Here is a 26585-nt window from a genome sequence, read left to right on the forward strand (position 1 = left end):
CCACCAAGCAGGATGCGAAGAGGATGTGAAAAGGGTAGGAGAGATCAATGCAGCATAAAATCTCAAAAGAAAACATCAAGACAAAGAAACAAAAGGTCTTGTACAATGTGCTGCCGTTCCTCTGGCAGGGTTTTGTTGAACAAGAATACACAGCACCAATGAGACAGGAGGTCATTGCCACAGGAGCAAAGTATCTCCACATCTGAGACTGACCCGGGGTCGGGAGGTGAAGGGTGGAAGGAAATGTGGGTCCAAGCTGAAATGGATTGGTATGGCTGTGCATGGATCAAAGTTAAAAAGCAAAAATACAGGATGTCGCAGGGTAAGAGCACAGGCAGTTGTGGCTGTTAGCATTCTTGTCTGAAATCATGGAAAAGTTGGGCTGGGGGTGCTACTGCATTTGCAGGATGGATCTGTAATTAAAATTGTGGTAGCAGTCAAACACAGCTGAAGGTGTGGCAGTAGCAAGGGCACAGGAACACTGGTTGAGTGACTGCAGGCAGCTTTTTGGAGTCCACTCGCCATGTGGATGCAGTGTCACTCTGGGTTTCATCTGATCCACCTCAGGGTCACTGTCCCACCCCAGCCCCCATCACATACCCAGCTCCCTGTCTCACACCAGCTCCAGGGATCACATTCCCCCTTCCCTGTGCCACATGGAACAATCTTGTGGCCAAAAGGCAACAAATTTCAGCTGGCTAATTTGAAGAGAAACTATTCAACTAATGGATTTCTGGGAGGAAAGCAGGGAAGGCATGTTTTTTTTGATCTTTATGTTGCACTGACTTGCCTTGTGGCTGCAGATCTGCCATGGTCAGCCAAAGATAATGGGTGAGAAAGGTGACTTGGGGAAAGTGAATGAGTGCCCCTGTTAGAGACTGCCTGCACCTTAATGTGTGGGTTCTTGGTAGCATACCCTTCACTGCCATTCCAGCCAATTTACCCAAAAGGTCTCTAATTTGCTAGTAATGCAAATGAGTTGTAGGAGTATGCACAAAGTTGGATGGGGTCCCAACAACAACTAACAAAACTGAGTGCAAATCCATCAATGACTGCATAGTAATGCATGCAAGAGGAGATGGAAGGAGTGTGTGTGTGGTAAATGCATGTGTGCAATGTAATTATCTTTCTAATCTCTGTCTCTTGCACGGGGTCATTTATAGAGATGAAAATATAACCTCAAAACTCGTGGGCGTTGCTTGGCTTATCCAGATCTTTGCACATGTAGAAACCACAGTCTGAGCATTTGAAACTGCAGTGGCAGGTTCAAAGGGCTGGCACAGCCCATGGTTTTGTTTGCAGGGTTGCAGAGATTTCAGCTACCTGAGGTGGACTCGAGGCTATTCCACATCTCCAGGTCAGGCCCTTGTATCCCACAATCTGCATACAGCTGTTCCCCAGCAAGCTGAGCTGTGTGTGCAGCAGAGCTGTTGTGTAAACAAGAGTGGAGACTTCACCAAAGCTTTTCATGTAGTTATATCTCAACTGCAATTTGTTCTGAGCTTTTAAAGGCTGAAGAAACACCCAGACTCAGTCCCCAGGGCCCAATTCCCCTGTTTCAACCATTCCAAGGGTATTTATGGCACAGTTTGATTTTCTTTGAACTTGTCAGAAGACCTCAAGTCCCCCAAGAAAGGTGCTGAGTTCTTAGAGGGACTTGCTTTTGCACACCTGTAGCTTCACTTCTAACAGGTCTGTTGTCTGCTCTTGCCCCAGGTGTGCTGTCCCTACCTGCCTATTTCAGCCCCTACAACGACGGCTCGGTGTGCAGCGATGGACGGGCCGATGCGTACGCCCAGCTGGAACTCCGGACCCTGGAGCAGTCCCTGCTGGCAACATGTGTTGGAAGCATCTCTGAACTGAGTAAGTTTTGGCTGCAATCAACCACAGGTTTCTTTCAGCAAAGCAGGAGAGCCAGTTCCTCCTCTGAGGTCAGTGGGAGCCTTGCCATTGTTGACAGCACAAGCAGCATTTGGCTGACGTTGGGGAAGATTTAATTGTCTCGTGGTGCTGTTTATGAAAATCAGCTTGTTTCATTAGTCTGCTTTAAATTTAATTCACCTGGAGATATACAAGATGTGGCTTTTCTAGCCTTTTGGTAGTGGTGTTAGTGCCAACTGAAGATGGATGCTCTTGCCTAGATGCCTGTGGAGGATTTTTTGCACATTTGTGAAGCACCTCCCTCAGATAGCAGAGAGGGTTCTCTTTGTTAAGTGTTTCTGCAGTGGAAATGTCAAGGGTGCAGGATATTCAAGGAAAAGCTTTTTGGTTACTTAAAAAACAAAAAGTGGAGGAAAAAAAATCGGAGAGCACTTGGGTAACAAAAAGTTGTTCAAACCCTTCCTTTTTTCGTGCTAAGCAAATGAAATGTTCCATTCCTAGAGTACTCACAAAGCCCCTTTAAAGTAAACAAAAATGATTTGTGTTTTCCTGGTCCTACTTTTCCCTTGCAAAGTTTCTGCTGGCATCATTTTCTTAGTCTGCACCATCTGAATGCTAATGAATGTCAGGGCCAGCAAGGAGTTTGTGGGTTTCACCATTTATTTTGCAACCTGCCTTAATTTGAGGTTTTCGAATTCCTTTAACACACCTCTATTTATCCTGGAACACAAGAGAACATTTGTATCAAGGGCCTGAGATTGAATACAGCTTCCTCTCTCCCTCTCTTCCCCCATCCCTGCCTTGGCCAACTTGGTCAGTACATCCAGTGAATAGATCTCCTGATACAGTTGCCTACTTTTTTTTTCTTTCTTTTAAATGTTGCTGCACATTGCCAGAAAAATAGAGTGAGTGTGCAAAGGAGAAGGAACGTTATTCTGAGCTGAATATTTGAATTCCAGATGCATTTCTGCTATAACGCACAGACTTCTGTGTTAGCACCAGTGCTGGAGGATTCATGATATTCTCATAAAATGCGCAGATCTTGTGGCTACTGGAGTGGAAAGGCAGAGTTGTTAGAAGGTTTTTTTAATTCTGAAGTGGGTCCTTAACCTGAACATACTGTACAACAAACGAGTGGCACAGCTTTAGATTGTAAAGTGAGATTTTTAATACTCCATTGATAACGTCATGTTTAGACATAGAGTAGCTTTTTAGGGGTTTCTCCCGTGTAACAACAGAAGCCCAGGGGTTCAACCAGAGTTTGGTTGGCAAATTGAGTGTATTGCTGTTAGATATTAATGAACAAATAACAACTTCCTAAGGATTTCAGAGGGAGGTGTTACTAATTCACAGCTAAACTCAGGGCGCCTTCTCAGGAACCAGCTTTGTGATGGGGCGACTATTTCAGTTCCATCCTTTCCCAGTATTGTGACTTTTGGACACAATAGAGTAACGTTTCCTGTGAGAGTTTTAGGGGACTGTTAAACATAAAGCAATAGAGGATTCTCCCAAGGAAAAAATAGATCCTAGCTAAGTATAGTAATCTATAGTAATAATTCAGTTCCCTGTAGTCACACTGCTCTGAGATGTAATGTCTGAAGCTTTTAAAAGGTTTTTTAGATTTTGTAATGCACCAGAATACAAGGAGAGTAACCAGGGTGTGCATAAAGCAAGGTTATTACACAAAGAGCAGATTTGGGGTCATTGCTTTGTGAACTTTTTGAAAATCTGCAGTCTTAAAATCCTTTCTGAGTGAAACTGTGTAATACAGGTCACCTTCTTCCAGACCTCCTCAGGTCCACCATGCTCCAGCATAGAGGCAGGTGGCTCGAGTTCAAAGACCAAGAGGATTGAGAAGCCCAGAAAGTTCCTGGATTAAGCTCAGGAGCAAATTTCTGGCACAGCTTGTGACAAGCAGCATGATAAAGATTGGCTTTTTAATACAATAGTCAGGTCTTGTTATTCTGGAGAAACCTACAGCTACAGTAAGAATGAGAGCAGCAGATCCCTAAAAGAAGGAATTTCTGTATTGAACATAATGTCATTGGTTTGTCTCAAGTTCCTGGGCAGGAGGGTAGAACAGCATGACCCAGTTGGAAGAGATGGGAGCAACCTCATGACAGAAATGAGAGTAAAGTATTTGTATTGGTGCTGAAGGCTTTGCCTTGTGAAAGCTGTTGCTCCCAGGTTGGACAGAGGACATTTTACAAAGACATCAGTAGTTTTTGTAGGCAGGCAAGAAACTGGTGTATGTGGGTGGAAAGAGGTGAAAACCAACACTAAACCAGAAAACTCAGTGTAAAGCTATTGTTCTGAATGTGTGGGGACTGAGTTTCATTTAATGTTTTCTAAGTAACAACTTGTCATTTGAAAGCAAGTTAAATTTCCCACGCAACAACCTGCAGAGTGGCAGCCTGAGGACAGGCCTTTGTGGAGGAAAATTGTGTGCACACAGAAGACATTTCTCTTAGCTGAGAGAAGTGTTATTTAGGTCAAAAAGTGCACTTAAAAGGACTTTATTCCTCTCTCTGTGCAGGTGATTTGGTCTCACGAGCAATGCACCACATGCAGTGCTTGAACACCATCCGCCCCGGGATGAGCCCCGTGCGGCAAACCCGGCAGCAGCAGCCCATCTCCTGGTCCCCTGATGCTCTCCACACCCTCTACTACTTCCTACGCTGTCCCCAGATGGAGTCCATGGAGAACCCCAACCTTGACCCTCCACGGATGACCCTGAGCAACGAGCGGTACGTAAATCAGTCAGCTCGCTCTCGGTAGTTGTGGGATTAGGCTGAGAAGGGGTTTTGCCCTTTTTTAGGTTTTTACCCTTCTGTAGGGTAACTGTGTGGGCAGCTTTGTGGATGCTACCTATCAGGCATCAGTTATTCCTGCAGTCAGTCCAGGTTGTGTGGCCAAGTTTACGAAGCCTTGGAATTGGAACTGGAAAGTGAGCTGTTTTTTCATGCAGTCTTTCCGAGCGAGGCACATGCTGTGTGCTGCCAACAGGGCTTGTCTGGAGACCTTGCCAAAAGTACATGTGGTTGCCTGAAGCGGTAAAGACCTTACCAAAGAAAATGTTACCTTCTGAATGGCACCAATTAACAATTGTCATCGTTCTGGGGAAAAGCCACGTTTACCATGGAGGGGGTTGGAGGGATTTATGAACATCCTTCTAAGGATTACTTCAGTTGATGCCCTGTGTCTCGTGCAGAAAGGAATTTGGATAGGAAGCCAATAACTAAACAGAGAATGCAGTGGGTCTCCCTGCCTCCTGCCAGCACCGTAACTGACTCTGAAAGTAGGCCCATTATTAGAGTGGTCAGAAGTTTTCCAGAGGGACGTTTTTTCTGTTGGAAACCTCCCTGGTTTCCTTCCTGCCCAGCTCCTTGGCAGTCTGCCTGACAGGCTGGTGGCAAGAGGAGAGCTGAGAAGCCCTCACAGCCCTGGCCACAAGCTGAGTTCCTTGACAGGTCAGGCAGCTCCTGCTCCCCAGTTGCATTCTGCAGGAAGACCCAGGCTGTTACAGGCTCAGTTCCCCATTTCCAAGTGCATATACGAGTTCCTATTTATTTCAGAAATCTTAAATGGGAAATTCTGGTTCCTGATTATCCATTAGTTATGCTAGCTTGCTCTGTGGATGTCCTTTAGCCTGCTGGACATCGGGGTTGAGGGAAGGCTGTATCCTGCCCCTTCCCAAAAGCAAAGTGGGTGGGAAGTTCCATGGTGTATTGAGGTATTGGAGCCTGGGAGGGGAGGCCACACTCACAAAACAAAAAAAGCAAGGTGCTTATTGGACAGGAAAGGACAACATCTCTGCAACTTTGGAAATAACATGGTTTCTTCTTCCCATCTTGAGCTTCATTGTGCTCAGTCCCACCTTCTAAAATTACTGTGAAATCATAGTAACAGACAAATAATTACAAAGGTAAAAAAAAATTGTCTTTTTCTTTGATCCTCCTCTAAAATCTTTTCAAAAGGAACAGGAATACACCGAGAGAGGGAACTGATGTACACATATGAAGAATCAAGTGGAATTAAGTGAAGTTGAATAAAACAGGAATAGAAAGAAGCAGCTGCATAACTCAGAACCCATTGGGAGCTCAGTTTTTTGGGCTTACTTGCTTTAGTCAAATGCCCTACCTAGTGCAAGATTGTTTATTGTGCATGCTTGCACTCTGTAAAAAAATTACTTTCTATGAGGCCACATTGTCTAAAGTTGTACCACTGTATTGTGGTACAACAGTTTACAGGTACAACAATTGTACAGCTGAAGCTGCTGAACAGTTTGTACCAGAAATATAGATTAGGCTTTCTATTTTGTGTCCTTTTCAGTACTCTCAGTGGGATGATGTTACTGCAGCTACTTGTTTTGTACACTGAGGACAATAAATGAGTTAAATCAGGAGTGCAGTTATCTCTCCAATTGCTCGCAAACAATGCTCTTCACATGGTTCACCGGAGTTTTTTTGGAATGTGGGCTGCAACTCTATTCTGTTTTAAAATCCTCACTAGATCCTGTGACAGCTGGTGTAAGGGAAATTTCTGCCATTTTTTACTGACCGGTACTTAGCTGTAAAGGAAATTAAAGAGGATATATTAAAATGGAGCAAAAAAATAAAATTAGGAAAAAAAAACCCAACCAGAAGTGAGCACTATCAGATTAAAGGACTGGTTTTGAGAAGTTTATGAAAGCTGAGAATGAAATTAATATTGCTTGGTGCACCAGAATTGAACATCCAACCCTACCTTTCATTTGCTCCAAGGTGGATTTATCTGTGTCTTAATGTGTTGAGCTCTGGGCAAGTTATTTATATAAATATTATTATTATATAAATATTGCTGGCGGCACTTTGCAGAGGAGGTGGTTTACTCATTCCTGGCTGAAGAGGAGGGACAGTGGAGGCTGCATGCGAGATGCTGGGCTCGTGGCATGAGGGATGAGGGCACTGATTCACCTAGTGTGACTTGGCAAGGCTGGGCAGCCTTTCATTCTTTCCTGAGCTGTGCTAAATCAGCTGCAAACTCGACATTGCTCTTTTGTGTGTTTGTGCTGGCTCTCTGGAATATTCTTGTTCTGTGCACAGCAATCCCAGTTTGTTTCCTGCTGGAAAAATCTGTCACAGACCAGGACAGTAACACTGAGCTGTTCTGTGTTTGCTTGTGCTTCAGTTTCCTGTATAAATATATAAATCTGTTGAGCATTGATGTGAAATTTAGCAAAGAGAGGGATGGCTGTTAGAGCTGCAAACTTGGTAGAACCTTGTTTTGGGAAAATCCACGAGCCACATTGATTCAGTGGAAGGAACTGCAGTTGTTCATCCAGAGACCTGACAATCTGCTGTTTATTTTGGCTTTATGCTGTCTGTGAGCTTTCTGTGTTTCACACTGTGATGGAAAGTGCTGTGAAAATCATAACACTTAAGGGTCTGGAAGGTCTTCAACATGAAGGCAAGCACAGAATTCAGCTCTGAAACCACACCTAATGGGGGCTGTCACGTGCCATAAAGGACTTTAAAAATCTTGCTCAGCTTCTGAATGTATCCTGCAGCAAAGTTCATAAGGTATGAAAACAGACACGCTGCAGAAAGGTATTTAAGGCACCCCAGTGAACAAAACCAGTTTAAAGTGGGGTTTATCCATGTTAAACACCATGGCAGAAGACCTGAGGTGAGAAAGCTGGAGAGTCCTGCAGCAGTAGGGTCGGTGAAGCTACCTCTAGTTTGGCAGAGAGAGGAGCTCTCTGTTTCGGCCTCCAGTATGTGAATGGATCCCAATACACTGAAACTCTGGAAAGTTTGTTGTGATGTTGGTTCTGATACCTCCAGATGAAGGTGTTGAAGCAAGAGGAGTAGAGGAAGCAGAATTAGAGAGAAAGCACACAGGTATCTTAAGCAAAACATTAAAGTGAATGCAGCTGTATAACCGAGCCATGGCCCACTTAGAACCCCAGAATGACCTTATTTGCTGGAGGGACAATAAACCATCTGCTATTTGGTGTCAGATGGGCCACCTGAGGAAGCATTTTGCAAACAGAGAGTGCCACTTGTGCAATATTTTGGCAAAGGAATTAGACCCTGAGGTGAGCACAAGCTGCTTTGCTCAGTGAGGATACACCTGGGTGCCTGAAGGCTCAGAGCTTTTTGGTGTCATCAGAGCACACCTGTCTGTGCTGCTGCAAAAAAATGGCTCTGCTGGGCAATAAGATATTTTGATTTTCTCTGAAATCTTAGTCTGTGTTGTGTCAGGGGTCAAACAATGTGTTTTTGGAGCACAAGGACCAAGCAGACACGTGGCACTCCACTCTCTGCTCTGTTCCTGCTCTGGGATTTTTCCCATTGCTTATGTCAGGCTGGCTGAGCTTGGGAGCACTCCACAGCCTGAGATCATGTTTACTGGGATTGTTTGAGATACTGTGACTTGACAAGAGCCATTCAAAGGTAAAGAAAGTTTCTTTCTCCTTTTTCACTTTTCCTAAGTGGAACATAAAGCTTTTGTTTTATTTTTAATGGTATGTCAAGGCAAGAATGCTCTCACAGTGATGCTTATCTTGGGGAGTATTTGTCTGCTCCCATAGAGCCCAAATCCAGGTCAATATTATGGTTTCATTTTACAGCTGGGTGGACTTGTCTGCCCTGGGTAAATTGACTTGGCCAGCATAGTGGTCCAGCCTTAAAGCTGGGAATGGACACCACTGACTGTCCTCATCCTGTCTCTTTTTGGTTATCATGTGCCTACAGCATTTATTATAGGAAAGTCAGCATGATCTAATACTCAAGAACAGGCAAACAAGTTGGATCCTGCTTCCTTGTGTAGCTGATTATCCTCCCCTTCCAGCTGCCCCTTTAAAAAACTCTGAATTGTGTTTTTCTGTTGTTGGTCTGCAGAACATTCTAAAACTAATTCCAGGCTTGTCCATCAGTGCTCGTGGATCCAGCCATGTCAGGCCTTTCCCGACTATCCATGTGGCAGCTGTGCCAAGTTCTACATGTTGTCTGAGTTTGCTGGGGCATTATTTTATTCCAAACATCAGTGAGTACAAAACAATTTGCATCAGCAGAAGCACCCAGACTGTACCCATCTGACTCTGTCAGTGAAAATCCAGTAAAACACTAGGGAAATTCCAGAGCTGATGGAGGATTTGTCAGCTGCCAACAACAGTAAAATTTGAGGCTTGCCAATTTGCTGGAAATTCACAGCTCTTCAGCTGGAAAAGCCGTGGACACTGCAAGAAACCAACTGCAGTCACACAGGGGCCACCTCGTGCTGTTTGCCATGTGCAGGCTCCAGATTTGCTGCTTTTTTGGAGAAGTCTGTTTTGTGATGTGACTGTAAACAAACCTGGGCTCACTCAGTTTCTTCCTTGCCACAGATAATCCTTCAGGAAGGCTGCTGCTTATCCTGGTTTTAGCTGGAAGGCTGCTGCTCATCCTGCTTTCAGCTCAATGCCTGCTCTTACCTACAAGGTTGAAAAATGACCTAAATTTTTTTCTACTTCCAGTAGGAGTCTTCCCATTACATCTGTTACCTCACATGATCCTTGGATAAACATGCAAACCATATTTTTTAGTAGAGTCAAGCAGGAAAAATGGACTTGTGCCTCCTCCTCCTCTGGGGCAGGAGGAGGAAGGAGCTGAACCATCTACTTGGGTTTTCTCTCTGTGGAGTATTTCCAGCAGTGTCAGCTCTCAGACATTATTTATTGAGAAAGGATGAAAAATGCATCTGATTCTGAAGGAAGAAGAAAAGATTGTAGCCCTTTCATGCAATTTTTGAGTGCTCTCTGCTCAAATGTTCTGTTCTTCCAATACTTGAGCTCTTGATTTAAATCATCATTGGCTGGAACACTTAATATTTTTTGTCTTGTGTAAAATCTAAACCTACTTCGGCTGGCACAGAAACCAGAGTTGGGCCTAAATTAATTCTTCTGTCAAAATCCTGCCCAAGCAGGATTTATTTATTTATTAATTGATTGATTTGCAGTGGTTGATTCAAATAAAGAGCCCCTGTGCTATGGTTATTTCTGAATCTCATCAGATTTCCTAAATTTCATGTTTTGAAAAAGCATTACTTTGTTCTTACTTAGTTCCTATTTACTTGATGGTTTCTAGGTGCATCATTAGGAATAATTAGAGCCTTCAGCTCATTCCCTCATGTTTTGCTGCCTTCTTCCCCTGTGTACAGAAAATACCTGGCACAACTAAATGTTCCTTCTGGAATTGCTTGAGACAGGAGTGATTTGGCTACATGGATCAAATTTATATAGCGGTATTAATCCATATTAAAGGGATATTAATATCCCAGTTATTAATGTGAATTGCCTCCAAAAAGCCTTGCTCTGTGTTGCACGGGCATCCAACTGGCAGAAAAGGAAGGAAAATCAGGAATAACCTGCAGAGCCTGCTGCTGAGGGCTGGGTTTGAGCTTCATCGCCAACATCACCGAGAGGTATCACTGATTTCAGAACTGGGTAAGGCTTTCCAGGACAAATCTCTTCTCCAGCTGGATGTTTCCAGACTCTCCCTGATCTGTCATGAGGTTTTTTCCCCCCCCTCTACTCTTTTTAACTACAGGTTTATGGAATTTTATGAAGTGTAATAGCTACATCATTGTCTGTCTTTTAGATTTATCTGTGGCCTAGCCTTTCCTAATTCAAATTTAATGTATTTATGTCTGAATTCTTGTATTTTACAGCCATATCCTATTGTTTCCATGCAGTATCAGGGACAGAACTTGATACACTTAGTTCAGTGAGCTGTGCCTTTGAAAAGGTCTGCAATAAAACAAGTTCTGGGGTCGCTTGTCTGAGAGATCTGAGTATCTTTCCATTCTGTCTGCAGCTGCCTCACCAGACAAAAATAGGTGTATAGGAATAATAAAAGTAAACCCTGATCCAGTTATTTGCCTTGAGAGAGCACAATCATACACTCATATTTAACAGTACTTAAATCCACTCCGAATATCCCTGAAGTCAACAGGGTGATTACAGAAAGATGTGTCAGTGATGAGCATATTCCAGTCCCATCCCCATGCAACAGTCCATTGATTTTATTTTTTTCCCCCAAAGCTATTTTGATATAAACATACTGATTAAATATAGAGAAACAGAAACCTTACATTGAACTGTACCATTGGTTGTGCAGAGGGGACCGAAAAAAAGCAACTATTTGCTATTGATGAAAAATCAACTTGGTAGATTTATTAGAAGAATAAGAAAGTTATAAACAGATAAGGTTAACTTTCTCCACCAGCACTAAGGAGGGAAGCTGTTACCTTGTGTTTTTCAGACTTTGACCAGTTAATGTCTGGTTTAATTGTGTTTTTGAGATGCTCATTCACAGGGAAGATGGAGTGAATGGCCCTATTTCAGAGGCCAATAAGCTGCAATCAACATGTGTCTATTGACTGAAATTAACTGTTCATTGGCAGTGCTGCTCCTGACCTTAGACTAGATAATCTGTTTGCTGAACCTGTACTAAATTGCTGCAATACATTGAATATCTTCCACAGTTTTAAAAATCGGAAACATATTTTAAAAAGAGGAGTCAGTAGCTTTATTTGTCAACATTTTTGATGAGCAACTTTCACCTTCCTGCTGTTTATGGGACATCTCAGTAACATTTAGATAGAAAAAAATGATTTCTTGACAGAGCCCACAAGTGGGATTCCTTCTATATGTGCTCCTGGTATTTTAACTGAAAGACTGAGGAGAGAGATCCAGGATGAAGTATTTATGGAATATTAAAGGGAATGGAATTAAACCAAGTCAGGCTGAAGTCAGTAGATGACAGACACTAGTTATGTTTGTGTTCCTGGAACATTCCTGCCTTTGCCTGGCATCACCTATTTTTACAGCTCATAATTTTTTTAATTGTTTATTTCTTTCTAGTTCAAAGATTGCAGAATTGGAATGTGAGAGATGACCTTGGCAGGAGTGAAGGGAGTTAATTGCAAACCCTGAGGATCGAATTCATCCAAGTGCAACTGCTGTAGCTGGCAATGCTCTGAATTAGATAATTTTCCCCTTCTCTTTTATGTTTTTTGTATAAACAAACACTGCTCAATTTTATTTTTTTTTAACTCTGCATATCTCACACCTGGGACAGCCCAGCCTTTCTTCCACATTACTGGCTGTAAGCAATTTGTAGTGTTATTGTTGTGTTTCCAAAGTAGCTCCTATATCTTCTGATCTCGCTGTTTTGGAGCAGGGGTGGGGTACAAACACAGATTATTTAAATTCTCTGCAAAACTGCAAGGAGAGGAATCTCTCTGTGTATGAAATGGAGCAGCACAGAGCAGTGTGTGTGGAGAATAAAGACACTGCCAGGCCTGACACATGGGGAAGGCATTACAGGTAAAAAAGAGAATGCACAGTGAAACAAAAATTTGATGATAGTGGCTGTAGTGGAGCCATGAGCCAAAAATGGGCTGTCTTGGGACCTTGCTGCTGCATATTCACTGGTTTTCATGGTCTGAGAAGTCTCAGGTATCACAGATGCAGGTGGGACAGGTCACCTGAAAGATTACCCATTTCATGTGGTCCTGGGCAACCTGCTGTAGCTGACCTTGGTTTTGAGCAAGGGGTTTGGACTGAATGATCTGCAGAAGTGCCTTTCTACCTCAACTTCTGTGGTTCTAATTCCAATATTTGTCCTTAAAGTTGTTGTACCTCTGTCCTCTTGGTAACTTCCCTCTCATCCACAGGTATCAATACCTTGTTTCCTAAAACTGGTTCTTCACAGACAGTGCAGTCGTTGGTCCTCACCACCTACCTAGAGAAGCATAAGGCATTTGACAGCCTTTGTCCTCTCAGTCAAACATTTGTTTGAAAAAAACATTTTCTTCTTTCATAGACATTTTTCTGGTGGTGTGTGGAAATCCCCAGAAAGACTGGCACCGACCTAAGCCATTCCTGCTGAAAGTCCCTGTTTGTCTAGGTGTTTGGAAAGTGGATGGATGATCTCTGGCTGTCTTGTTTAGCAGTGAAGAGATGACAGCCACTGTGTATGTGTGTGCTACCACCCTGCAATTACTGTAACTACAGCTGCAGTAATTACTGTACTGTAAAGATGCCCACGTCGAGCTCTTGGCTTCTGCTCTTGAGTTTCCATCTGTGCAGATAAAAAAGGTGTAAGAAAATGAGAGCCTGGCAATTCAGCTGCCTGGATTCTCAGGGCTGGTGCACCCAGGAATCCTCAGTGCCTGCAGGCACCCTGGGCTGTGTGTTTTTCGTTGTTTGCTGTTCATGATGAGAAGAATGAGCAGCAACCCAGCATTAAAAATGAAGGGAAAATAATGCAGGGAAACCTAAAACAAAACTGTTTGAGCATTGTAGAAACACAGAAATGAGTAAGACAAGGTCTTCTGGCTTCTTTTTCCGCCTTTTGGACAGTGAGTGCCTATTGATAGAGGACTGATGGAGTCTACAGTTCTCTGCTTGATTCTTGATGGTTTGCTGTGTTTTCCTATGAGCCTGTCTCCATTTTTCCTTGAATAGATCCTTAATTGTCAGTATTGTGATACCAACATCATGCTTTTGCACTAATATATCTAAAAAGCAGCAACTCAGTGGATGAAAAGTTCTGAGCACGTAGCAAAGAACAATGATGGTATCAAGCCAGCAAGTTTCTCCTTTTTCAGTAATTGCTGTTTCCAATTGAAGTTAATATTGTTTCCTATTGGACTAAATTACAGCCCTTCCCTTGCAGAACTTGCCTGTTTCCTGAGGAAGGAGTTAGCTGGTGCTTTAACAAAGGCCACACTAAATAAATACAATTGTGAGTCTTTGCTGTGCAGCAGCCAGGGCTGGCAGGTTGTTGGTGGCTTTGCTGTTATTGTTCCTGACATCTCTGTAACACAGAGCTGAGAGCAAAGCTCCTCTGAAGAGTAAATGTTTCTGGGTGTAATTTATGATAATAGCAACAATCATTCTTTTTCTCTGACCTTGTGGAGATTAGAACTAAGCTTTCCCTGGGGTAATCCTAGATTGGTGTGTCTCTGCTTGGTTTCCTTTTTAAAGGAGACCCTGGCAATTTGCAGTTCCCTGTCCCATACCTATGAGTGCCTGTGCTGCCATGACCTTACGGTCACTTACGGAGCTCAACTGCCCTGTTTTAATCACATGTTTTTACAGTAACTGCTGAAGTGGCTGTTTGAAAAAGCATGTCTGCTCTGCAAGACAAATCCTATTCAAATGAGTTGCATGTCTGAGCTGATTCAGCCCTGGTTCATGGATTCTTCTGGGGCTAAACCACCTGGTGTTGATACCACGGGTGCTGGTCTGACATGTTTGCTGAGAGAGGAGAGACCAAGCTGTGCTTTGCTGCTGCTTATCTGGGGTGATGCTGCTGAAAGAGGCACTCTCAGTCTGGAGCCAAACCACTGACAACACGAGTTCCACTGAAGAGTTTGTACCTGGAGGTCTTTCTTCCATGGATTAGAAAGTGTATCATAATGGCTAGAGGATAGAAGGGGGAGACAGGAGCTGGAAAGTTTTATTCCTGGAAAACTCTCTGCTACTGTAAGGAATTCAGTTAATGATTCCTCACCCCTTTGGCTTCCTTGAGAAATGGAAAAGATCCTGCCAGAGAAACATGGGGCTCTTCTGAGACAGGTGCTGCAGAACTATAGACATTTTCAGTAGGAAAGGATGAGTTGTCCATGATGCATGTCCAGGATAGTTAATTAGTTGAGAGGAACATGAGCACATTAGCATGAAATTATAACAGGAACTAACATAACCTGTATCTCGCTGTAATTACGTTGCTCCGAGCAGCCAGACTGTGTGATTAAGAGTTCCCTCTGTGCAGCTCTGCACTGTGCCAGGTAGTCAGTGCTCAGTTCTCTGTTGGGGCTGCCAAATTCTTCAGGAAGGATCTCTCTGAAGAGTTGGTGCATTAGAACATCACAGAAACATATGTGCCTTTAAATGACTTTCCATCTGGGCATGCCATTCTTCCTTACACAAGAAGTTACAATAGTTTAATTAACTCACTTTGGGACCACTTTTAGTCTGCTAAACTGTCTGTTTTGAGACACTTAATATGCTTAAGGATAAGTGGCCAAACTGGCTTAATCTGAGAGCAAAAGGGCATTTGCCCCAGGACAGTGATGTGGCACAGTTTTGGCTATTTACAGCTTTAGCCACACAGTCAGGGCTCAGAGGTACCTCCTGTGAAGAAAGGTAAATGAAAATCAATTTATTTCTCAAATAATTTTGTTTCTTCAGGTTTTTTTGAGGAAAAAACTCTGGGAAGAAAGATGTTTCCCATGTCTCGTCTTTTTTTTTGTGTTTGGAATGCAGAGCACTGGGTGCTGATAGAAAGGTTTATTCAAGCAACAGGTGCTGAAGTGTAGAGCATATGAAGATTTTGAGTGAAAATATTTTTCTCAACAAGCTGGAAAAGAATAATTGTGCACATTGTACTTGGCATTAGAATTGATGCACTTTCAGCTTTGTCATTTTTAACATCTCAATCATTGCTGCTTCTGTGGTTTTAGATCTGCTTTCTGGCCGCAGGGGGCTGCAAAGAAAGAGAAAATCCTTGTAATTTGGTATTAGAAACAAAAAGTTATTATTTTGTCATGCTGGTCATTAGCTGAGGAGGCAGCTGGAGCTTGAAACTCCTCTGTGTTCCTGTGGTAACCACAGTGCTGCACCCTCTGCAATGGTCAGCATGAACCAGGTTGGGCTTGTTGCAAGAACAGGTTTTGGGTGTGGATAAGAAAACTTCACTCTCTTACCCCCCATTAGAATTTTTATCTAATCTGTTAATATAAGGCTATTTAAGTGTGGCTTTTTAGAGAGAGAGATGGGGTAACAGATAACCTTGATATGGAGACTTGTGGGACAGTCGGGTTTTTTCATCTCCCTGGACTGCAGGTGTCCTGGGTATAAACAAACATTGCTGGGTCTTATTCAATCATTTGCCATCCTGGCATAAAATCTGCAACTCTGTTGTTCAGAATACATGAGATGTTAGGCGAAACTTATCTACTGAAAGATCTATATATTGAGGTATTTTTATTACTTTAATTATTCTTATTTGAAATTCAGTGAAAGTTCACACACAGGCAAAGCAAGAGACTGCTCAGCAGCACTGCTGGTACTGAAAGCAGACTTAATAGTGGAATTTGTGGCATCTGCTGAGAAGCACTGCAGCTCCAAATGTTGAAATGTAATGCAGGCGTGCTCTAAATTTAGGATATTTGGAAACAGAAGGAATTTGAGCTGGGCCAGTTAAATCCATCCACCTATCAGAATCCCAGAGTTAAGCTGTTGTGTCTGCCATTCCCAGTGTTATTTAGGTTGCGATACCCATTGATAGGACCATGGAAATCACAGGGATAGCAGCATAAAAAGAGTTTGAAGTTGGGAGATTTCACAGTATTAAACACAAAAGGGAAGGATGGGATGATTTCTAGTCTGGCATAAAAGAACTTCACTGCAGTGATAGTTTTCTTTAAACAGGACACTTCTGTTGCTTTTATTTCTCATATCTGTACCTTTACATGGCACTATTTATTTATTTATCTAAGGCAAAATGCAAACATGGATCTAATTATACTTTCCGGTAGAAAACAGAAACAAATCCCTTCACCACTGGTAGCAAACAGAACACCTTCTTCATCCTGCACATCAACTCTTCAATATTTTAAGACAAGAACTAAGGAACAGAAACTCCCTGAAGACTTAGGTGAAATATGTTCATTAAGCAGCTTGCCATTAGGACAGAGTCTTACTTTCTTGAAAAATAATAATTTAAGAAATTATTTGATCCAGCAGTGATGTTACTTCTCCTTCTGAACTTTCATTTATGACAGATTTGATGTGTCTTACCTGGCACTGGTATAGTTCTGCCTGTTCATCCACAAATGCCACACACTGTGGGCTTGAATGCCTTTTATTCAAGAAAGTGGACTCTTAAATTTTGGCTCTTTTGTGAGACCTTCTGTGTTTGTAAGAGAGCAGCCAGAAATTGGGTTGTGTAATTCCACTGCGGGGGTGGAGTGGGTACCTGATTTCAGAGCACACATGGCACAATTGTACCTAAGAGAGCTCCAAAACCCATTCCTGTCATCTGCATGTACTGGTGTGTTCCTCGTGCCTCCATGCTAAATTAGTTTCTGGAACATCTCGGATTGCGGGAATGTGGAAAGCCAAAAGATTACTTAGATTTTAATTAAGGAAGCACTGACATCAGCAAGGGGGTGAGCGACGCCACACAATGTCCATGCTCACGGGAGCGTGACATGGCACACAAGTGTAATGTCAATTAAAGTTATTAAAAAAATACAGTTTGATCAACTATTTCTCAGTTCTGAAAAGGAAAGAATCATCTTTTTAACCTTGAAATGTTTTGCCTCTAGATACCAGTATTTTGTGTTTTAAAATTCCTCTTTTGAAACACTAATTAGGTTTTGGCTTATGCTGGGAGGTAAATGGGAAACGTTCCCCTATTCATTGTGAAAACCCTTTGCTTTGGTGAGAATTGTCTTGTGTTTGACTGAGCAAACTTTTTCAGTTGTAATTAATTAAACAGCTTTCAGTTTTCCAGAACTACACAAAAATATTTATCTTTCTGGCTCTTTGTTCCCACAGTTGTAACTCAGGAGCTTCAGGCAGTTTTCCTGAGCGTGGCAACGCTCTGTGTCAGGATTTTACAACTGGGCCCTGAAAGTGAGTCCAGTGATTGAATCTGGCAGATTGGTCTTGGCTCGAGAATCAGCATATGTTTTAAACATATGCATGTTGGCAAATCAGATTGAAGTCATAACTAAAAGGCCTGTTATCTCAATCCTTCTCGTGCTGTTGGGAATTAAGTAAAATGGGCAAAAAAAATGGGGAAGGAGTCTCAGCAGTGGATAGTGAAGAACCACACTGACCCCTGATAATCTGCTTTGAGAGACCAATGGTTTTGGTTTTTTTAGTTTGCCAGCAGAGCTGCTGGAATTCACTGTAGGAGTTACCTCTTGGTTTTTCTGCCCACAGGATCAAGGCTAATCCAAGAATAGCAGACACCCCACTCTGGCTCTGTGCCCGTGTTTATCTCTGACTATCACCTAGCATGCTGTTACAAGCTCATTTCTGTCATGCATCTCATTTGGATTCATGTCCTGCTCCAAAATGGACCAGTGTTTTCCTTTGCTGCAGGAATTGTCGTGCATGGCAAGGTTTTCCTTGGTCAGTCTCCTTGGCATGGGTCCTGAGTACCAGGACTCCATGTGTTGGACTTGTTGGATCTTGTCTGGGAGGGTGTTTTGTGCTTGCAAAGCAGGGTAGACACCTGTTTGTAAGAGCTGGGAGAGGCTTAATAGATCTGATGTAGATGACCTGGCCAGAGCCACTGTTAGAATCATGGAATCATCATGGAATGGTTTGTGTTGGAAGGGACCTTAAAGACCAACTCATTCAGCTCCCCTGCCATGGACAGGGACACCTTCCACTAGATCAGGTTGCTCCAAACCTCATCCAGCCTCAGACACTTCCAGGGATGGGGCAGCCACAGCTTCTCTGGCCAACCTGCGCCAGGGCCTCACCACCCTCACAGTCAGGAATTTCTTCCCAATATCCCATCTAACCCTGCCCTCTGGCAGTGGGAAGCCATTCCCTGTGTTCTGTCACTTCAGGCCTTCTCCAGCTCTCTTTAGGCTTTGGAAGGGGCTCTTAAGTTCTCCTGGGATCCTTCTCTTCTCCAGGCTGAACACCCCGAGCTCTCCCAGCCTGCCTCCAGAGCAGAGCTGCTGCAGCCTGTGGAACATCTTCGTGGCCTCCTCTGGACTCCCTCCATATCTCTGGAATTGCTCTGTGTTAATTGAGGTCAAGACTGCAGTTAGGTCCAGACTCAGAACAGTTCATCTCCTGAACTGTTTGCAGTAGTTTTCACTTTAGGGAGAGTTTTAGGACACCAAGGAGTTGGGAGGAGCAAGAGGAGCAGGAGGTGGCAACTCACAATGTCCATCAGGGATCAAACAGCTCCGTGTGGGGCTGGGGGGGCAGATGGGAGTCAGTCACATCCTTGACCACATAACTATGACCAGATTGCTGTAGTTAAACTATCATGTGTATCTATATCTGCCTCTGATCATCAAGTATATACAATTTAAGTTGGTTTTAATTATTTTCTATCCCTCTAGAAACCTTCCTCCTGCCACAGCACACAGATGTTACAAACATGTTTTCCTGATGGTACATTCCAGAGCAGCACCAGTGCTTGTTTTCAGCCTGAAAATGGAATCTTTTCCCTGTTGTTAAAGTTTGTAAAATGTGATTATAATAAATAAACCACAGACTTGGGGGTCTTTTTTAAGATTCCCGGTGAATTCCCTTCATGTCTTTTTTTAGTGAGCTCAAATCTAGTTTTGACTTGGTTTTGCATGAAGTAAAACCTGTGTGATGCTGCATCTTATTTTTAAGTGTGATTTGCAAAGGATGGAAAAGGTGTTATTTCTGTCTGTGGTTACGAGGAGTGGTAGGAGAGATCAGAGCTGCTGGTTCTAGATTGAAACTATTCTTGTACCATTTTATATTCTCTAAGCAGAGGAAGCTGTGAATGCAGATTTAGTGGAGAAAGGATCCAAATAAATATAATATTATCCAGATGGTTTTCATTCCATCAGTGTCTGACTGAAGGATGACTCACTAAACTCCTGGCATATCCAAGCCAAGACCTTGGTAACTTGATAATGATCCACTAAAATTTGAGAACTCTTATCTTCTGAGATGGGAGCCAGCCATTGTTTCAAGGGGATTCAGAAGAATACCTTTTGGGTCAGTTGAAAGTGATTGAATTTCTTCTTCCTTTTCTGTGAAGATGTGAAAACTGTCTGCTTTAAAAGACGTGGTGGCATGTGTTGAGATGATCCTTGAGTAGGATCCAGCATGGTAATTCCTATCTTTTCTCTGTAAATATGGGAAGTTTTAAAATTCTGTAAAATATTTTTAAATCTGTGAGGAATGGCTTGTGACTGAGACTGATTGTATTTTGGAGCAAAGATTTTGTGTTTCTTCTAAATCAGCATTTCTGTTGTTGTTCTATTCACATGTAATTATATACTCTGAGATATTATTTTTTTCCTGCTGGCTGAAGAGGGGTTTTAAGTGTTTGAGATTCCAAATTATAAATATGCCACTGATTTCCACATAAGCATGACCTGGTTTGGGTTTTGGATACTCTGTCTTGCCTCAAAGTCTTTTCCCTTCTCCAGTTAATGAGACTTCACTCTGATTTCTTTTTCTCTCTGCTACCATCCTGGGGATTTTTCCATCTTCGTGCAAAGTCTTAGTCACTTTGAGCTCTCTCATTTTAGGGCAAGGTGGGACTGAGCCACAGAGTTTGGTTCCAGCATTAAACTCAAACATTAGTGTACTGAAAGCCTTTCTTTATTTTTTTTTTCAGTCCCTTGCAAAAACACACACTGATCTTTAAAGATTTGGGGTTCTTTTCTGCAGTAGAATCTGTATATTTCCAGTAAATCAAATATGGGGATATACCATGGACTACCCCACTCTGGAAAGTACTGATGCTTACACGTTTTGTGATGCTAAAGTTTGTGTGTGTTTAAAATGTTATCAGGGACTTAGAGAGCAGCAGTTACAGATGGAGGGAAGAGAAAGTTTTCACTCAGAGCATTTAGAAGACCATAGGACAGGCAGGATGGGAGACTGTGCATGTGTGACTCAGGACCTGCTCAGGCTGCCAAGAGTGAGGTGAATTTTGCCATTCTCACCTGCTTCCATTAGGACACTCATTTCTTCCCTGCTTTAGAAGAAGGAGACTTTTGTTTAGAAGAACAAGGTTTTTCTCTCTTGCTGTTGCTGTCACTGTTGGCTCCTGCTTTGTTTTGCTGGAGCAAAACAGGAGGCAATGAAAAACAACAGAGAAGAGGTGTGGCTGCAGGGAAAATGTCTCCTTCTTGCTTCTTTTTTCCTTCAGGTTGGATGGGGCTTAGAGCCACCTGGTCTAGTGGAAGGTGTTCCTGGATTTCGAATGAGATGATCTTTGAGGTTCCTTCCAACCCAAAACTATTCTGTGATTCTTCAGCAACCTAATCACAGGACCCTCCTGGGGACCCAGGGAGGAGGAAGGAATGTGACAGCATGTCTGCTTTTTCTGGGAAAACTGACTGTTTTCACCTGAGGTAGCAGATATTCCTCACTTCTGAGAGTGAAGCTCCAAAGCATTGTCCCAGCATTCAGTGCAGAGGAGGGATGACATAATTTTCTGACTCCTCTGGAGCTCTTTCCTTTTTGCATACAATTAACTTCCCTCTGCCAGAAATACCTGGATCCCAGCACTCTTAAAAACCTTCAGAAGAACCCACTTTGGGGGCTGGTTTCCTTGTGATGGATGAATCATAGAACACCAGCTTGGAAGGGACCTCAAGGATCACCTGGTCCAACCTTTTTTGGCAAAAGCAAGTTGGCCAAGCATCCCGTCCAGACAAATCTAAAAGTGTCCAATATTGAGGAATCCACCACTTCCCTTGGGAAATTGGTCCAGTGGCTGACTGTTCTCATTGTGAAAGTTTTCCTCTTGTGTCCAGGCAGAATCTCCCCAGGAGGAACTGGTACCCAGGAGATCTGTGATCCCACAGCTTCTCCTCTAGGATGCTGCATGTGATCTCCACATGCCAGTACCTTTTTCCAGGAAAAAGCTAGTATAAAATTGATATAAAATCTCTACCAAGTGCTGCTTGGCCTCCTTGGTTATGTCTAATAAAACAATGTGGTTCAGTTCAAATGAGGGGGAAAAGCCCACAGTGAAGTCCAGCCTTTCTCAGAGCACATCTCACCCAGCTCTGGCCTGATCCCCTCGGGAAGGGAGTGGCTGTCCAGTTCTAAATGGAGAGAATTTCAAAGAACCTATGGATGGAATATTGACAGCACATGACAGTAACACATCACAGAGTCTGTGTCCCCAGTGAGCTGCTGCTGGAATATGACAGTTTCCCAAGGCTTGGATCACTTCATGTGTGGAATTTAATGAGCTGCCAAATGCTTCTAAATGTCAGAAAGACCAGAGGAAAATGGCACTTTGCAGAATGTGGCACAGACAGGAATGCAGAGACAGAAATTAATTCTTTAGCTTGCAGCATCTCCCAGTTAATTTTCCATGAAGGTTTTTCCCCTTCCCCTCCTGCAGTGTTTTCAGACTGTGAAATGATCAGTGATTCCCTGGAGGCAGATGGATGCCCAGGTTAAGGGCCACAGGGATGAGAATTGTGTTTTATAAATGAATAATTGCATTTATTTTCTTAGTGCAATGTGACCCAGTGCGGGTGTTTTATCCAGTATTTCTTCTTTCTGCTTATTTCTTCTTTCTGCTTCGATCGTGTGATAATGCTGCTTAGCTGGTGGAGTGTCAGTGAGCAAAGATAAAACTGTTCCTATAGTATGGAGAAAGGAAATAGCTGGATAAAAGGGTGGAGGGAGGAATAGAAAGCCCATCCTCAAGCTAGAAATTTGGGAGAGAAGTAGAGTTTTTACAGCAAAATAGCAATTGGAGTCATTATTGTCACCCCTGATAGAATAATGGATAATAAAGAATGAATTATCCAACTTGCACAGCAATACCAGTGGTGGGGTTTGGAAAATCAGAAGAGCATTATGAGGAGAACATCCTTCCTGACGCTGCCTTTTGCAATCCAAAGCCTGTTTCCCTTTGGACACAGGGTAACCAGGCAGTCTGAGCTGTCACTTTTAAAGCCTTTGGAAAAATCTGTTGAGATTAAAAAAAGAAACAAAAAAAAAAATCCTTTTTCTTTCCCATTCCTCCCCAAGCAGGTTTTTCCACATTCAAATGGCTTGTTTGGAAGCCATTTATAACCCTGGCACATGTGGATTTTTTTACAGAATGGAAATTTAGGTGTTATTTCTGGTGCAGACTGCGTGGTATTTGCTGTTGGCTGACCAGTGCCATGAGTAACAGTTCCCAAGGTATGATGAGGGCTGGATCCACATGGTTCTCTGTCCAGCAGTGTTCCCATCATTGGGAGTGTCAGGGAAGCTGGGATGTGGCCTAAATCTTTATCTAGCATAAAAAGTGGCAGATATAATTGCTTGGAAGATGAGCTTTTCCAGTGCTCCTGAGCTTTTCACCCCATCTAACTTTAATTTAATTCTGTATTTAATTCTGGTGCTTTTAGCCTCCCTTGCCTACCTCTCTGTCCTTTACAGAGCTTGAATCCCATACTAGGGACTCTTAGAGTACATAGAAAGTACAAATAATTAGTTTTGGCTCCTCCCTTAAGGACCTGAATTTAAAAAGTGTAAATGCCTCATTTGCAGGCCTGATAAGGATCGACGTTCTCTGGAATAGGCTGTTGAAAGGCAGCTCCCAAATGCCTATTGACAATTGCTGCTCTTCGCTTAGGGAAGTCATTGAGCTCTGAATTGGCTGGGCTGGAGTGATTCATCCCATCCCGTTCTTTTCAGAGGAGCTACTGGGTGATTTTCAAAGTGATAAATGTAGCAACCCTGATAGTCCCATTCTTTGACATCAAATAGAAGGGTAACAACAGTCCTGTTAAAAACACCTTTGTCTTGGCAATCCAGGGTGGATCAGGTGCTTAAAACACCTTTGATTTTGTAGATGCTGCTTCTCCACTCAGAAGAAGAGGAGGGGAAAAACAGTGGATGTGCTTGCAAAGTGACAATGGCAGCATTTTAGGGTGCACATTGAAACTGGTAAAACGCACATATTTTACGGAGTGGAGTTACTCCACCCTCAAGGATGCTCAAAGTCATAACAAAGGGAGTTCTGCTTGCAAATCCCATTATGGATAAATGGTTTCTAACGGGATCCGTGCTGCTCACTCTTACTGCTCTCACATGAGAGTGCACATGCACACACACAGACCTTTGAAAATGCCTTTCATGGCTTCAGCTGCTCTCATTAATGCCCAAATCACTTCATATTTCCTCATCTGTATCTTTTTTCTCTCTGAACTTTGTAAAGAAATCGGTACTTTCTCCCCTATTTTTTTTGAATGCTTAAATGGAAAAGCCTTTTTTGTTTTCACACCGTTAATAAGGTCATTACTGGAAATGGGAGAGCTGGCACTTCCAAGCCTTCCACTGGGATGGCAGGTATCCTTGGGGAAAAATCAAGCAAATAATAGATCGGTCTGGCTGTTTATTGAGAGGGTGGATGAGATATGTTGCGTATGAGTATTATGGTACCTATATATTAATGTGTAGTCTCAGTATTGTGCTCATTCTTCTTGTAGGAATGAGGGGGCCTCATCACCAGTGCTGTTGTTATTACCTTATTTATATCCCTTTATTGCCTTGAAACCCTTCACATGGAGTCAAACCTCCCTGCTCCACCAGTTTTGCTAGGCTCTAGAGGGTCAGGTGGGCAAAAATGGAGTCCTGAGAAATGTAGGATATGAAAAGCTATTAGATAGTGGTAATGTAAAGCTTAATGGAGGTAGGACTGAATTAGCCTGGCTTAACTGAAGTTTCAAACCATCAAGGATATTTTTCATGTTCCTGGTGGTGGAGCAGCCTGTACGTACGGATTATTTAGAGCGGACACAATTGTTATATAAGCTGCATGCTGGGGTGAGAACCCCTCTGATTCAAAGCAAAGCACTGGAGGGGCCTGACCTGTAGCTAGGAACAGCAGAAGGAGGACCCTTCTGTTCAGGCTCAGTACAAAATGAGACCATCATGGCCCTAGTTTTGGTAAGAAGCTGCTCAGATGACCAAGGCTGAGCAGTTCCACCTCCTTCCTCCTGCTGTGACCTGCCAGTCTCTCTGAGCACAGTTTGCCTCCACAGGTGGGTTTTACCCGTGCCAGCCTCCGACCTGCAAGCAATGAAGTGTCCTTCTGCATCAGGCAGTGTTAAATGATGGGCTTTTTCTCATTTTCACAGCCCTTTCATGCTCCTGCCCCCGCTGATGGAGTGGATGAGAGTGGCCATCACCTACGCCGAGCACCGGCGCAGCCTGACCGTGGACAGTGATGACATCAGGCAGACAGCCAGGCTGCTCCTACCTGGGCTGGACTGCGAGCCCAGGCAGCTCAAGTACGTGGCCTAAGCTTTATAAGCACCTACAGTAATTGTATGACTCTTATAATATTCTTCTTACTGCATTTCATGGGAGCCAGAGCTCACGATACTCCACAGGTGACACCTGTTTAACCTTTAGGTACTCCAAGAGGTAAAGAAGCTTTGGCCAAACTCAACAGAGATTTTTGTCTTGCCAAAAGTAAGAATGAGACAGAGAATGACTGAAAAACAAAGATTTGGGGTTTTTTTTTATGCCTTAATTGCAAGATTATTCTTTGCTTTTTAGGATACCTTGAATGAAAGATTTAAACTAACAGAAAAAAGAGAGAGGAATCCGTCATTCCCAGTGCCATTTATATGATCCTTTAAAGCAGTCTTTTGTATCCAGCACATTTAGAGGGAAAAGAAATCTTAGAACTGATTGATTGATTGATTGATTGATTTATCCCTGGCTTGCTGCGTGACTGTAGGCAAATTGAAACTTCCTTTTCCTCATGAAGCACAGGCTAAAAGTCTGTTTATTAAATAATAATAATGATGTTCCTTGCAGTGGTGATGCACCAGGTAGGGTATGTTGACATCCCTGAAAGAGAAGTTGTGCAGAAAAATAGAGTATAATTAGTATAACCTAAAATTCACACCTCTAATATCTATTCTCTGCCACAGTCCTCCACAACAACTGTTTGAGTCTCAGTGGATGAAGCCTTCTAATAGGATGCTCTTGTTTTATGTTTGCCAGATGATTTATTTATAAACATCCTCAGCACTCACCTGTTATTGGTTAAATGAGAATCTAAGTGGGGAAATGTTAGATTTCAGAGAGCTGTATTTCCCTTCCACTTACTTAAATATAAGTGTTGGGGAGGTTAATATTATTAGCACACAATGTTTTTATTATTATTTTTCCTCACTGCAGAGCAAATTTAAATCACTTGTTTCCAGTAATTCTAGTAGTAGTTTAAATCACTTACTACCACTAATTCTAGTAGTTGTTTAACCCACTTGTTTCCAGTAGTTCCAGTAGTAGTTACTGCTTATGGAATGCAAAGAGCACACCAGGTTCCTGCTCTGTTCTGAAAATATCCCTTCCCAAACTAGGACACCTCAGCCCTATCCCATCCCCTGCTCTGCCTTCCTCATTCCTCCCAGCCCACCTCCAGTTCTTCAGTCCCTTCCCTGGACACAGGAGCTGCTCTCTGGGCAGCTGCAGGAGCACAGCCTTCACTCTGGGAAGCGTGCAAGGGTTTCCCTCTCTTCTCCACAGGATAACAACTCACACATGGAAATCCTGCTGTGGTTACAGCTGCTGCTCAGCAGCGAGCAGTGAGCTCTCCCCCCCAGCTCTTGTAGGATTTTTTATCGCATTCTAAAACAAAAAAATTCCTTTGCATCCATCAGAGAAAATCACACTGTCCAGCTCTAGAACAACAGGAACTTCTGCATGCCTGAGCCTGTGGGTCCCCAGCAGCAAAGCTCACGCATTATAACTTCAAATTCTTGTGCCTCAACTGGCCTCTTGGCAGCTCTACACTGAGAACTACAGCCCCCTTTTTTTCCGGGGTCCCTGACACCTCTGTTCTGTTTCTCTGGTGGCTCTGCAGGGCTTGTCAGTGAGTGTTCTTCCTCCTGACAATAGCTCTGGGTGGAATTATGCCTGTTGGCAAAACAGGAAAAATATGTGAAGACAA

At 43.0% G+C, this 26585-nt stretch overlaps 1 protein-coding gene across 1 annotated transcript in view; it reads left to right on the forward strand.

Annotated features, from left to right (window-relative positions):
• Nucleotides 1–26585, forward strand: part of ABTB2 (ankyrin repeat and BTB domain containing 2) — a 115434-nt gene that overhangs the window by 71830 nt on the left and 17019 nt on the right. Inside the window, exons 2-4 of the mRNA XM_008922682.3 lie at nt 1717–1863; nt 4418–4628; nt 24760–24912. Coding sequence (XP_008920930.1) covers nt 1717–1863; nt 4418–4628; nt 24760–24912 — 511 coding nt within the window. The remainder of the gene's footprint in view (nt 1–1716; nt 1864–4417; nt 4629–24759; nt 24913–26585) is intronic.

The sequence above is a fragment of the Manacus vitellinus genome, unplaced genomic scaffold (assembly GCF_001715985.3).
Source record: "Manacus vitellinus isolate BGI_N305 unplaced genomic scaffold, ASM171598v3 scaffold_57_pilon, whole genome shotgun sequence".
NCBI lineage: Eukaryota > Metazoa > Chordata > Aves > Passeriformes > Pipridae > Manacus > Manacus vitellinus.